Source organism: Solea solea, chromosome 2, assembly GCF_958295425.1.
Source record: "Solea solea chromosome 2, fSolSol10.1, whole genome shotgun sequence".
NCBI classification, from domain to species: Eukaryota; Metazoa; Chordata; class Actinopteri; order Pleuronectiformes; family Soleidae; genus Solea; species Solea solea.
In genome coordinates this window covers 38,323,956-38,338,803 of record NC_081135.1, presented here as the reverse complement: position 1 = coordinate 38,338,803, position 14,848 = coordinate 38,323,956, and the positions used below count along the sequence as shown (strand labels likewise).

The following is a 14,848-nucleotide window of genomic DNA, read 5'->3' as shown; positions in this document are numbered from 1 at the left end:
CTCTGCTCACAGCGTTTAGGAACCAATTAAAGCAGCACAGGCTATTAACATTAGCAACATTAGCCAGAGTCTGTGCGCGTGTGTGTGCGCGTGTGTGTGTGTGTGAGACAGAGAGTGAGCCTGTGTGGCGGGAGGAGAGATAGCGCTTCAATAACAGAGTGACAGGCAGTGCAAGTTTACATTGAAGTTTTAACTGAATGTAAACTGCTGTTAAGTTATGGCTCCTACAGCTTAAAATGTTCAGACTTTTTGAGTCAGTTTGCACAATATTGGACTTATTATTGTTATCGTTACCCAAATATATAAATATACAGTGTACATTTTTCCCCACGTCCAAGAGCAGAGGTCATTTTGTCTCTTCTGTTGTGAAAGTATTTTTCATGCTTGTGTCCCAGCAGATGTACATATACATTTTCTTCATTGTGTAAAATTAATCAACATAACAGCTGTAGAGGGCGTGAGCAGCTTATTCAGCCTAACACCACACGGAACAACAAATATACAACAAATTTCACAGTAAAAGTGTTGGAGATGAGGGGTGGAGTCACAGTGGGATTCCACTACCTTCATTCTCATCGTCCCGTCGCTGATTTGGAACCAGCGTTTTTCCCACGGTAACGAGAAGCTAATCCCAGAGAGTGATGGTGAAATTTGACATCTTAAAGTAAGTTTAAAGTGACACTAAAAGTGTCCAATGAACACCAATTCTGATTAGAACCAAATACAAAACACAATTCTTTGATAAATTAAACTGACTAAGTCTTAACATAACCCAGAGTTAAATAGTTAAATTGACTCTCTTTTAGTGTTATTTTAACACTGCTTTGCGGTGTATAAATATCACACTTGAACAATGTGATGCATGTTTGGAGCTAAAATAACTGTCATGATTATTTAAACATTTTCAATTACATCCAAAAAAAAATGTCATTAAATCTTACTCCCATGAGTCAACATTTAAGACTTCTGAAAGACTGTTTTGAAACCGATTTAGTTTAATATGTTAAAAGACTTTCAAGAATTTTTAAGGAGCCGCAAAAACACACTGTCAGCAAATACTGGGGGTTGGTTTGTAGAGATAAGCAGTAGGTGGTGCAAAAGATCAGGGCTTCACAGGAGAAGGAGAAGAAGTGCCAGTATATACTAAAACATGGTGGAATTTATTGATGCCTCCATCTATTACTGCAGTTACGGTAGTTACTTTGTAAGAAGCCGGAGGCTTGGAGTGACAGTTTCCGTCACATGATTTACTTTGCACTTATTCTTATTTACCTTTAATCAATACAATAACTTTCCCAGCTCCTTTAAGAGTAAAACATTTTTATGTAAAATTACAAAAATTCTTCCATGTTTCCATTCAGTTCTTTTAAATGCTCAGATCTAAAATGAAGCAGCGTCAACTTGACTTACTGTTGACTGATGTGTCCACGCACAGTCAGTCAAGTGAGAAAATAAAGGTAACAAATGAGGAGGAGGAGGAGGAGGAGGAGGGATGATTGAGGAGGACAGAGGTGATGCAGAGAATGAAAATTAAACTTTAGCAACTTATGAATGGCTGTGATTGTAACACAATGTCTGTGAAGATGGCGTTTGATTGCTCAGGTGTGTGTGTGTGTTTGTGTGAGGGTGAGACAGAGTCTCAGGTCTTTAAAACTCACCGAGGTGCAACAGTGATTCTTGTGCCGAGTGTAATTATCCACGTGTGTTTGCTCTCCGACTCCACCGCACAATAGAGTATGATTTCACACTGAAGAGTCCTTGTTCCTCACACACGTCCACTTCATGACACTGATTTCTGGGATTCACTTTGGTCGTCTACTGTGGAGTCAGAGCAGTGGAGAGTGGAGAAGCGATGAACACACCGGAGGAAGACAAGGAAATAAACTCAGATCTCAGGTTCTCAGCTGAAGTATAACGTCGCCCATCTTCATTCAGTACGTTAGCAACTAAAATATAAAAGTTTAAAGCATTTTAGCAACTAAAATACAAGTTTCTCAGTACGTTGGCAGCTAAAATATAAAGTTTACTATCTTAATGTTAGCCACTAAAATACAAAGTTTTGTCAACTAATCAATTAGATGTTGGTGTTCATAAAATTTGTAAAATCAATATAACATTAAAACATCCTCAAAGAAAAGAAACTGATAAATATTCACAATTAAAAAGTTGAAACCAAAGACCTTGATTAAAATTCTTAGTTATTTTTAATTTAATGAAGTTATTTTCACATTATATTTAAAAAGCACAAGTGTCAACTCTACACTGTCAAGTCAAGAGGTTTCCAAAAGTCATTAGTTGGGCTGACTAACTATTTGTTTGTCAGCGTTTCCCAAATCCCAAAATGATGTTCTCAAATGTCTTGTTTTGCCCACAAACCTAAATAAATCAGTTTTAAATGATTTCTTTGTTATATGGAGCCAAGAAAGCAGAAAATATTCACATTTAAGAAGCTTAAAAATCTGAAAACCGTTACAGATACAGGATCGATGAGAATTAAGAAGAAAATTCTGAACTATTTCAGTGATTACAAACCATTTTCTGATGACCCAGTCTGTCCTCATCGATAAAGACAACTGTGGCCAATAAAACCAGCTTATATTAATTTCTGAAAAAAGGCTGAAATCTTATTTCTTTCAAATAAACTTTTCCATCAAAGCCTCGCTCTCGCTCTGCAGAGTGCTGCATTTAATAAGCATGCAACGATGGACCAGATAAATGTCCCGAGTGTAATTGTTCACCAGCAGAGGTAGAGACATGCGGCGCCATTGTCCGTCTGCCTTTTGTAGTTAGTTAAAAGACGGATAAATAAGATTCAATTTAGAGACTTTTAAGAGATGATTTTTTCCCCCCCCCCCGCCTTAATCACTGTGAAATTACTGCTGAGTGAGGACTGTCATTAACACAGAAGAGGCACTTGCTTTCTTGGATGCTGGATGCGAGCGTGAAGCACTAATAGCACAGTGCCTCGGTGGCACTAACAGTTTTAACAGGCCCTGTATTATCCCGCTGTGCCGCCGAGTCACGTCCACAGCTCCCACTCACAGAGGACATGTTGCTATGGTCTATTTGGGAGTTTTGTCGCAAGCTGTTTACTGTGATTAAAAAAAAACACTGAGGAATTGGGAGATGGTTACATCTCGTCATGAAGTCATTTATTTACCTGCTTTTTGTTTCAAATGTGCACTTCCAGTCGGTGTTATACGTCACTAGAAAATGCAGACTTTTGAAAACTCTTGGGTTCACCGCTGACGTGTGGATGAGTTTTTGCCTTGAAAAAGGTGCCGTTGTGCCAATTCTCTGGGTCACGATTCAATTAGGGCTGCAGTAAATATTCAATTCAATGATTATTATTACTGCAACTAACAATAATTCGCAAACTTGTTTGGTCCGAACAATGTTGAAAATGTTTACCAGGCCAAATATGATTCAGTTTCAAAGATGTCCTTGTTATATGGAGCAGAGAAAGTGAAAAATTAGAGAAACTTGATTTAATTATTGAAAACGCTCAAACCCATTAATCAATAATCAAAATAGTTGACAATTAAATTAGAAATTAATTTATCAAATCATCGTTGCAGGCCCACTTGTGAGTTTTTCTTTTTATTATTTAAAGTAGTGTTCTTTTTCAATTAATTATAAGGTCACTGTAAATGGAGATTTTTTTAAATACTCTGGGTTTTCGCCTTGTAATGTATTACGGCGCGATGGAAAAGGCCCTGTTTTACGTAGAGGTGAGAACCTCTCAGAAAATCACCAGTGTCGCCGGATTGAAAACGATTCAGTACATAGAACTGCTAATCTGAGGGGCTTATTACTCTGTTGTTGTTCTGTCATCATGAAATCTGAGCCTGCTTGCAAGACTTGGTATAAAGCAAACCAAATCTTGCAATGTTGGGGGGGAAAAAGCAACATAAACACAAGCTAAACTTGCACAAATATCCATGAACCATAAGGTGGTTCAAGTTTAATCGTAAAAATTAAGCCTTTGTTTTTGGCTAGGCTGTAACGAAAACAGGATTTTTTTTTCAATTTAAAAGGCTATGCCAATCAAAACTGAACGTTTGATTAATCTGCTATGATGTGACGTATGTCAATTATATTATTAGGTATTATTCGGTATTTTATGTCATCCACGTGGGTTTGTAAGTTATATTACAGAAATGTTTTTCAGAGTTAGCCAGCTACGTGTGGACCAGGCTGTAGAGGCCCAGGTTCAGATGTGGGGCCTGGACGTCCCTCAGGGTGGCTGCTTGTGGCCCCGGGCTAAGAGGGCCCTGCCAGGAGGCATGAAGTGACATGGCCAACAACCTCCAGATGTTGGGCTGCATTAGGGCCTGACAGCCTGTCATGTCACCGCCTACACTACCACACAGTTCCATCACCTCCCATCTGCTGCCCGACACCTCCTGAGGGAGGTGGTGGTGGAGCGCTGCTGGTGGAGTGGAGGGCGACAGATACACGACACTTGGCTGCACTTCAGCTGATTATTTACTCAAGTACGTTCCACTCTCAGCTCTAGAAGGACTCGTTTTTTTGCAGAATGACCTAGTTCAGATTCAGGGCCGAACAATTAAAATAAAAATCTCAATTGGAAACGACGCAATTTGGCAAATGGAAAAAGGCTGAACTGAATTACAAACCATCTGTGATTGTTCCATTCGCTACGAAAATACTGGAAATCTCATCACCTTGCATTAGAGTGGTTATGATCTACTTTGTGTCATGTATTAAAGCTCCATCCTGTCTTACATCAGTTACTATATTAGTTACTATACTAGTATTAGTTAATATTAGTGAATATTGAGTAGAGCTACAACAACAAATCGATTATTAATCAATTATTAAATCAACTTAATTGTTAACCATTTTTCAGACACTTAAATGTGAATATGTTCTGGTTTTTTTGCTCCATGTAACAAAGAAATCATTAAAATGTAATCATTTTGGTTTGTGGACAAAAACAAGACATTTGAGAAACATCATCACTGGACATTTTATGGACCAAATAACTGACTTAAAAAAATAAACTAAGATCTTATTGTGTCCAAAAAATAAATTAAGAAAATCACAATTAAAACCCCAAATAAACCAGCTCTAGTTCTGAAGCCTCTACAATAGAGTTTTTGATTATTACTGATCATATTAGTTAAGATTTTATTTAAGTAAAAGTATGTTAAAAGTATATAACTTCCTATAACATCATTTTCTTTATCAAATAAATGTAGTGAATGAGAAAGTAAATCTCTGTGAGGGAGGGACACTGAAATGACATTTGTAATTTGAGTAAATGTAAAATGCTACTGATAACAAAAACAGCTTTGTGCATAACACATTCACCAAAATATTGTAAAATTCATATACTTGATTGTGGAGTTTTCTCCCAATAAAAACAAGCCAACATTAGCTTGGACTCTGGAAACTGAGAAACAGCTTTTCTACACATATTTTGACGTCTCTCAGTAAAACACTTTACCACATGAAACTACATTTACAATATTGTTACTGGAAGTACTCAATTTAATGGTGCCATAGAATGTATATAATTATTCAGCCACATAAGAAATATTAAGTTATTATCAAAAAGAAAGAAAACACTTGGCTGATCAACAGCGTGAAATGATCTTAACCCTTGTTGAGAAAAATAGCTTGATGTTTGGCGCCACCTGCTGGTACAAATGCTGATTCAGACCAGTCCCTGAATGTTATTTATTATTCATGTTTCAATCACTGGATTATGTGTGAATCTATCACCCTGGTGCATGTTGGGTAGACTTCAAACCCATCAACAACACCGTTTTTACCCTTATCCTGTTTGCCTTTAATCTAAAAGCACATTTTTTAATTTTTAGGTTAGTTAATAAAATATGTTCTGCCTTTTCAGCTTCTTCAATGTGAATAAAGCAAAGAAACCAGAAAATATGCACATTTAAGAAGCTGAATATCAAAATAGTTAAATAGTTATTCGATTAATCATTGCAACCTTATAACATACCTTTTAAAAACAGAGTTTACAAAGTGCTTTCACAGAGTCATCATTGATAATCAGCTCTACTTTGAACGGCAGCCATTTTGCCAAAAGCACAGATGTTACTGATCACATACAGTAAATGGCTGCCGTGTTAATTTATGGCCAATTTGGGTCATAAAATAGATAAATGGGATTATTTAATCCTGTTAACCGCATGCTGATATTTATCAGTTAAACCATGCTGAACAAACTGAGGAAAACTGAACACTGCACTATATTTTAGACCACAACAGCACAGAAATTAAACAGATATGACAGGAGACATACTTTACTGAATAAACCAAAGCACCAACAACCAGGTTTATTGGTTGTTGTTCGTGGGTAACTCTACAGTGCTAATTATTTAACCCAATGTCCCTACACAAGTCAGTCTGTAAAACAATGTGAATATTTACATTCGTTTCCCCGCAGCCGTTAGTTTTACAGTTAAATATTTCTACTAACCTGCACTTTAAACATGGAGGGTCCTCCATCCAGTTCAGTTGTACTTCTTCTCCTTCTCCAGAATGGTACAGTCCAATTAATTGTAGAAAATCCACCACTTTCTTCTTTTAATCCCGATAATCTTGACTAAATGCTGCTGCTGTTGAACTTCAGTTTATTTCTCTCTCCACTTCACCAGAATCCACGGCTCCGCCATTTCGATTCCCCTGGTTTCCCGCTCGACAAAGTACCCGGATGAACTCAAAAACTACGTCTTTGATGCCAAATTATCCGAAAATAACATGTTATAGTGCTTATTCTCGTCTACTGGTACTTTGGTTGTCAATGTTTACAGACATTAATGCAAGGACATGTTGTAATTCACGTTAAAACGGTCGTTTCTTTGGCAGTTAATCAGCTCGAGGGCCTGTTGTTACTCTGCCAAAGATCGTTAGTGAGGCACAGGAGACGTCACTCCGTGACAATCAGCACACGACAGTGACACCTGTGCACATCCTGCCGTGACAGGATATGAACAGGTGTTCTGACACATGTGTTTTTCACAATAAAAGTTAGTTTCCCTTCAGTAAAACTACAGTTATTATAATTTTGTAGTGAAATTATTATTATAAATTATTGAATTAACACCAAAATATGTTAGAACCTAAGAGGGGAAAACCATAAAATTCTGGTAAATTATATGTATATGTGCCAAAATTGTTAAAGAAAGTAAATTATCATAAACAAAGGTCGTTTGATAAGCTTTGAAGAAATAAAAGAACACTAAAAATTAAAGGTTTAAAGAAAGAATACATTTACAACAAAAAATATTTAAATGACTAAAAATAAATTAAATTTAAATCAAATTTAAATGTTTATTATTAGTAGTAGTGTTGTTGTTGTTGTTGTCATACATTACATAATTTATATATAGCAAATATATGTTCAGTGTAACAGTATATATACATATATATTAGAGACTAAAAAAGGAGGCAACCAGAGGCTTTGGTCAGGAAAAGATAACTTTATTTAGTCTGGTATACATTTTCTTTGTTATACTTTTAAGATTGATTACTTGTAAGATAGAAAACACAGTAGCTTTTCAAAATAAAAGCGAGGTCCATTTAATTGTTCATTATATTTATGTTTTTTTTATTTAAAACACACTTCAATAAATATTTTCTTATTCTGTTTTTTTCCTTTACTATTTTACAAAAAAAACAACGTTCAGTGACTGTCAGAAAAACAGTGAAGAGAAAAAAACAAACAAAAAAAGGTCAGCGGTGTAAACACAAGCCAACACAGACACTGTAAAACACAACCTAAAATATCATCACACACACGTTTCCAAGGTACGACTTTGTCCACGTCACTAATGGCAAATATAAACAACTCTCGGGTTACTTATTTAAAAATGAATGTTTAATTCACTATTTTGATCACTGGTCTGCGCAAAAACAGGTATAGCGCCACACACTGACGAGTACAGAGAACTACAGAGCACGGAGGCGTCGGCGGAGGTAAAACGCTGCAAAATGAACAGTGTTGTTCAGGTGTTTGAGGAAAGTGCAGAGACGTGTGAAGCAGAGTGTGATAAAAGTGTAATGCAGAGATTTGTAAACTTGAAAATGAATTTAATGTCATTTAAAGGATCATAATAGTGTTTCTACAACTCCCTCGTCATCTGCCACTGTGAATATCAAGCTTAAGTTTCTTCTTTGTTGAAGTCACATGATTATTTTATGCTAATCCAACAGAAAACATGGAACATGTTACATTTGTACAGGCAAGAAAACACAAATATGTCATGAGGGCTGCAACTAACAAGTTTTTTAAAAACTGATTAACATGCCAATTATTATCTTGATTAATCAATTAGTTCTTTGGTCCATAAAATGTAAAACATGACATAATTAATCAGTTTTAACTCCTTCTTTGTTATCTGGATTAAAGAAACCAGAAATTGTTCACATTTAAGAAGTTTTAATTATTAATAAATAACACTCAAACCAAATTATTGATTATCAAAATGGCTGAAAAACGTCATACTGTCATATTAACATTTTTCAAGAATTAAAGGGACAGTGTTCAAGCGGTGCACCAGACTCCTCTGCTAAATATTGACATTTTAGACATTTCCTTTGCTAAATGTTGGAGATGAGGGTTAGGGTGAGGGTTTTTAACATTGATCTACAGTTGGACATTGTTGGCTTTGATTCTTGTGTCGGACGTTGCACTCGTGACTCTTCCAGTGACGGCACTCTCTGACCAATCAGTGGCCAGCAGTCTGATGACGTCACATTTTAATATCGGTTCAGCTCGCTTGGAACTTTGCAGCTGGATGTTCTATCGTGCCAATCGCTTGTGTCGAGCCACTTGGTCCGGCCGACGTGAAAATCGTGTCTGTGCATTGACTTAATGCGATAGGCGCAATGGCCGTGATTTTGACACACGTCTATCGCCAACGTGAGTATCACACTGATTTCACTGAAGCACGTGATTTATACACGTGTGTAAAAAAAAATGAAGGTAACATGATTTTTGTTCCGAAATCTCGCACTTATGAGACACAAAAACACAGTGAGAGACAGACAGTGTGTACGTATCAGATGCAGTGGGAGTTAAATACTGCAGACACGCAGGACATTTTTGTTGCAAACTCGGCTGAAATTAAAAGCTGCCATGTTGTGTCCAGACATCACTGATGAGTCGCTTCACCTGAACAGGAAATGACCTAATTAGTGAAACCTGAAACTCTCCTACCCTGGATGATCACCTACAAAGATAAAAACCCCTGTGACCTGCATCTTTCACGTATGTACAGGTAAAGTCAATCCTATGGCCTGTTTGACCTTTGACCCGGTTGTTATTTCACCATGTCAGTGGCAGGCATGAAAAGCGGAACACAGAAAGCTAATACTGCGGTTTGTTTTACTGCGGCCGATGCATCATTAATGCTCCCTGCAGGTAAGAAGATCTCTGACATGAGTTCGCCTCACTTATATGACTCTGTGAAATCTGTGGTTTTCAGACGCTTCAGCGTGGAGCTCTTCCAAACCTTAAAACAAGCTGTATTGTGAGTTAATATTGAGGTTTTAGCGACTTATCAAAAGGCTCGTCTGATAAACTATACACTTACCTAAGTCTATGATAGCTTAAGAATATGTTTGTCACGTTATCTCTGTGATATAACGCTCTTTTATTGATGGAAACTAAAGTTTGTGTACTCACACCAAACTCCATAGAGAAAATCAGTGATTTTAGCTCACGGGGACACAGGAGCTGCTGGTCTACTGCTGCCTCGTGTGGTCACTTTGTGCCACTGAGGTAAATCTGAACGTAGGATTTCAAACACTTAAAGTCACAAAACAAGACATGTGAACTTAGTGAAGGAGGCAGCAGTGGATCAACAACTCCTGTGTGCTGTGATGTAAAATGAGTGATTTTCTCTATGGGCTTTGGTGTGGGAGAGTGAGCGGTTTTAAAAAGTGACACAAACTTGAGTTCCCGGTCAGAAAAGGACGTCTAACGGTGCGATGAAGTGGAGAACATGTTCTCAAGTATATTGTAGGCTTAAGTGTTAAGATGACACAAATTCAGAGCGATTTTGAAGCAGTTTGGTGATGACCGACACATTGCTCCTGGACACTGACCAATAGGACGTCCATACGTTCCTCTTTGGGACACCCAGGAACTGGTCCACAATACTTTTTTTTCCCCACAAAGCTTCGATAGCCCTGACTGTCTGATGCTTCTCTACCTCATACAACCACATGGTTTCAAAATAACCAGCACTGTCCCTTTAAAGACAACATGACAGCTACTTTTACAGAAGCAGGAGAACCAGTTTGCATCACCGGGTCATGAACGGGGGCACGGCGGTGTCACGACGCAGACATCATAAGCACAACAGCAAATACAAACCCCCCCAAAGCCTCCAGTGAGTCACAGTGGTATTAATAGAGCGAGGCAGCAGGTGCTGTCACTCTGTCTGCAGCTCACAGCCAATTATCAACCTCTGCAGGTGAACTCACACAAGCACACATTCAAGCTCAAGCTAATCCACCGTCGTCTTCTAACCCCACAACCTTTGATCCCTCCACAACAAAACTCTCCTCTACTTTTAGAAGCTTCTTCTACACACACACACACACACACACACACACAGAGGGAAATGTGATGAGGTCAACCTCCTTCCTCTGGCTGTGAGTGACTCATCAGCATCAGCTTCATCACTCTGAGACGGCAGCAGGAGGTTCAGATGTAGAGTGCAGTTAGAAAAACAAGGCGGCAGAAACAGCAACGTTCTGAACAAATAAAATTATACCGCCTGATGTGCTGCTCAGTCTCTGATTGGCTAACAACAACCTTGCTCATAAAAGAGGGCGGAGTAAACGTCCAAAATGTCATTTTATATATTCTTGAGGCCACAAGGTGGTGCAGTGGCTCATATTGTTGCCTCACAGCAAGAATAACCAGATCTTGGGTTTCTCCAGGTTCTCCTGCTTCCTCCCACAGTCCAAAAACACACAGATTAGTGGTGGACTGGTGACCTGTCCAGGGTGGACCCATATGTCCTCTCTGTCGATTGGGCTGACCTAAGGCTTTAATGTTTGGCACTTCTTCACGCAACTGGTTCATATGTAAGAACTTCTGTGCTGAAGAACCACCAAGACGGAACTGGGGATTTGGATCCAGAAGGATTAAGGAACAGGGAAATAATAAGGATGAGAATGATGGTTTGTGACTACAAACTGTGATTTGGGACTTCGAACTGTAGAGAACCATCTGCCAGAACTTGGTAGAAGAAGAAGAACACCCAACCATGAAGGATAAAGTGTTGGGGGCGCCAACCAAGACTCTTTCTTATTTTCTGACAGAGAACTCTTGCTCTTAACTAGGGAGTTACTGAATGGCCCATTTGGACAAATCAAGTCTTGACTGAACTGGGTGGGTCTTCTTTGTTTTTTCTGTTGACGACGCATAAACCACGCTCTTGTTCTCAAAACAACTTCCAATAACCTTTAAATCTACCTGTAACTATATATTTTGGCTTTTTTGACACACGATCCTTCAACTGAAGCATAAAAATCCCTCTTGTTGACCAGACGAGAGGCTTGTGACATGTGACGACACTCAAAAAGGAGGTAAATCTCTTCTGCCGAGCTTGTGTTGCTTAAGATCAAACACGAGGAGAAGAGAAGAAGAAGAAGAAAACACACGCTTACACTGAAAAGGCTTCGAGGAACCACCGACACTGACAAGAGTACGACGACGAGCACCTGCTGGACACCATCTTTGTAGTTTTTACAGACGTTTAAAAGCATCACTGAGTTACACAGTTAGTCAATAATCAAACCATTCAGTCAGTACAGTTAAAGCACGCCACGCTGACTTTCTCCTGTAACTTCTACCCACGATTGTTATTATTCATTATTGCTACATCTTATATTCATCACACACACACACACAGGAGGTCACATGACCCACAGTCATACTACAGCAGACATGTAGTACTACAACCTCTCCAATTACTACACATCTCCTCGACTGCGCCTCGGTCCTCGTGTTTCAGCCGACCATGGAGATAATGATGACATCTGTGAGTGTGTGAGTGTACACACACACACACACACACACACACACACACACACTCCTCATTCCACACAGTACATGAATAAAGCAGAGTTTCTCAAACAACCAGAAAACAACTCTGAAATCTGGAAATATCCACCGAGAAATCTGACGCCAATGATGAAGAAAAAAACCTAAAAGTCCATTCCACCGCTTTAAATTCTCAAATCTTATTCATAACTGTAGATATTTTAGACACGATCAACTCGTATTTGCCTAAAAGATCAATCAGAATTCAAGTTTGAAGGCCAACAACAGCTCAGTAAGAGGAGAGCGCGAGGAACTCTTAATCTTTTATCGTATTTTATCGACCGGTTCAAATCCACGTTTGGCTTCTTCTGGAACTATAACCTTCTTGTCATCCTCAGCAGTTACCTGTAAGCCAGGGCTTCTCAATCCCAAAATCCGGCATGTTCTAGATGTTTCAAGTTCTGCTAAAGCCGGACAACAACCCATTCATCTGAATCAGGTGTGTTGGAGCAGGGGAAACATCTGGAACTAGGATTGAGGAACCCTGGTGGAGGCAACTGGACTTGCTCGAGTTGAGTTGAGGAAGTCCTGACCTCTTGGGATGGATGTGAAACATCTTCAGCTTCACTCAAGCGAGTTCAGTTGTCCTCTTGTGAGAACCTTCACAGACATCTTCTTCTCCATGTCTTTTGATTTTAACGAATATTTGAGTTTTTGTGGACTGTGACAAATGGATTTATTTAGTACAGTTATGCCCCGCCCCCTTGTTTCCAGCTCAGACAGAGAACTTCTTGAAGAACCCTCATATATGGAAGTCCCAGACGTGGAGACCTTGAACCAAGAGCCTGGAACTCTCTGCGTCCACAAGGTTCACTATGGTCCGCATGAAGTGTCATTATCACGCGTGAACCCTGAAGAGACGCCCGACAATGTAAGACCAGGTAAGACCAGGTAAGACGACATACTGGAGTGGAATGTTGAAAACACGGAAGAATGCGTACGCGACGATGAAGAAACCGTTTTTTTACATGAGGTATAACTAAAGTTTCACTGCATTTTACTGCAATTAGAGCTAAAAACAAACAAACAATAAAACAAAACAAAAAGTTTGTGAGCTTTAAAAAACATATTATAATACACACACACACACAAACGTTTCAATATCTTAACCCAAGAAAAGTCCTGCTCCGAGTCTTCTCCAGGCTGCTTCCTCTGTATCAGTGTTTCCCAAACTTCTGTGGGTTTCTTTGAACTTGTTAACCGAGGTGTTTTGAAAATGAACTCAACTTAATTCACATCTAAACTAAAAGGTTTGGGACAATTCTGCAAAATCTCTTTGGGGAACCGAAATATATCTCTTGTGACCCATCTGTGGGTCCCGACCTAGTGTTTGGGAACCACACTGCTCGACGGGGGAGATCGTAAACATCAGCCGCGTTTGTCAGAAATGATTCTGCTGTCAGGGATTTCCTCTCCGCTCCAGGAACTCTGGACATTCATGGGACGCTTGTGTGCAGGCGGAGCCTCAGTGATGAAGGGATGAACTCACCTAAGGCTTTAACAGATTCACTCGTCTGTTCTGGTCAAGTCTAGACACTGCGAGGAGGAGGAGCAGGAGGAGGAGGAGGAGGAGGGATTCACTTTCTGTCTTTCACGTCTCCTCGTCTCTGTGTTTCCACTCCTGCTTTCGTCTTTGGCAGCACGCTGGACCCGGTCAGTGGTGGTGGTGGACGGGGGGGGGGGGGGACGTTGGGACAGAGGGACGGGGGGACGGAGGTGTGTCAAATGCGTCCGTTGCCATGCGTGCTGCTGCGGCGGCCGGACAGAGGGTGGGAGGAGTAATGCAGCTCGGCAACGGAGAAGGCGGAGGACGAGGTGTTGTTGGACGAGGAGGACGAGGAGGTGAGACCACAGGCTTCACAGGCCAGAGCCAGCTGCCTCAGAGCGTCCAGAGAATCCATCTTAGCTCCACGTAACAGGTCACTCTGACCCTGCGGAGACAAAGTCCTGCTGTGAGTGACAGGAGCTACATGAGGCTCAAGAAAAGCTCAGTGGCTTTGACCAAACAAACAATAATACATCGTCTCCAGGATTAATCTGTGAGAATATGGGTTGACTTAGAAAACAACTGGACGAAAAAAACACTTTCATTTTAACAGGTGGAATAAAACATCTATATGGATTATAATTGTCATCACTGATATGATATATGTATATGTTTACGTGATCACGGTGTGTTTTACGGTCACTTGTTGTAATTACACTGTGAATCCTGATTGTTTCTATTCACTGTGGTGAATCCACATCAGTCTGACATGTGTCAGTCTCTTGTTCCTGTACCTTGAGGACAGTGATGTTCCACGTGAAGCTCTCCACAGATTTGCCCAGCTTCCGGCCCTTCAGCCCCTCCTTCTCCCCGAGCCGAGCCAGATCTTCATGGAAGTCCATGCCTGCAGAGGAGAAAGCAGCGGTGGTGTCGGTGGTGAGCAAATATATGCAAAAGCCTTACTGTGGAGCCGGAGATGTGATTTATCAGGATATATCAGGTGTGTGGTATGTGATTTACATATGTACACAAAAGCCCACTTCCTCTTCCCCTGACATTTGCATTGTCAGGTAAAGGTCAGGAGTTCTCTACGGCAGAGGAAAAGGTCGCGCTGATGCGATTCACCTGATACAGATGTGCTCATGATGAGACAGATGTGCGGCGAGTCCTGATGTTTTACACACGTTTACGTCACATTCTTGATTCAAATCAAGTGGAAAAACAAGAGTCACGGCTGCGTCAGAGTC

General features: G+C 39.9%; 1 protein-coding gene and 1 long non-coding RNA gene across 3 annotated transcripts in view; both read right to left on the bottom strand.

Annotated features, from left to right (window-relative positions):
- The window catches only part of LOC131447626 (uncharacterized), a 74,346-nt gene extending 67,454 nt beyond the window's left edge, over nt 1-6,892 (bottom strand). Inside the window, exons 1-2 of the long non-coding RNA XR_009234061.1 lie at nt 6,473-6,892; nt 1,659-1,818 (exon numbers count right to left, since the gene is read on the bottom strand). This is a non-coding gene — a long non-coding RNA (uncharacterized LOC131447626). The remainder of the gene's footprint in view (nt 1-1,658; nt 1,819-6,472) is intronic.
- Nucleotides 6,893-7,466: 574 nt separating this feature from the next.
- plcl1 (phospholipase C like 1) overlaps nt 7,467-14,848 on the bottom strand; it is a 69,542-nt gene continuing 62,160 nt past the window's right edge. The window contains exons 11-13 of one of the 2 annotated variants that reach the window (XR_009234050.1): nt 14,396-14,505; nt 10,612-14,046; nt 7,467-10,566 (exon numbers count right to left, since the gene is read on the bottom strand). Coding sequence is in view for 1 of the 2 variants with exons in the window: in XM_058619311.1 (XP_058475294.1) it covers nt 13,837-14,046; nt 14,396-14,505 (320 nt within the window). In the remaining variant the exon portion in view is untranslated. Of the gene's footprint in view, nt 14,047-14,395; nt 14,506-14,848 lie in introns of both variants that reach the window. The other variant, XM_058619311.1, reaches the window with a different exon arrangement.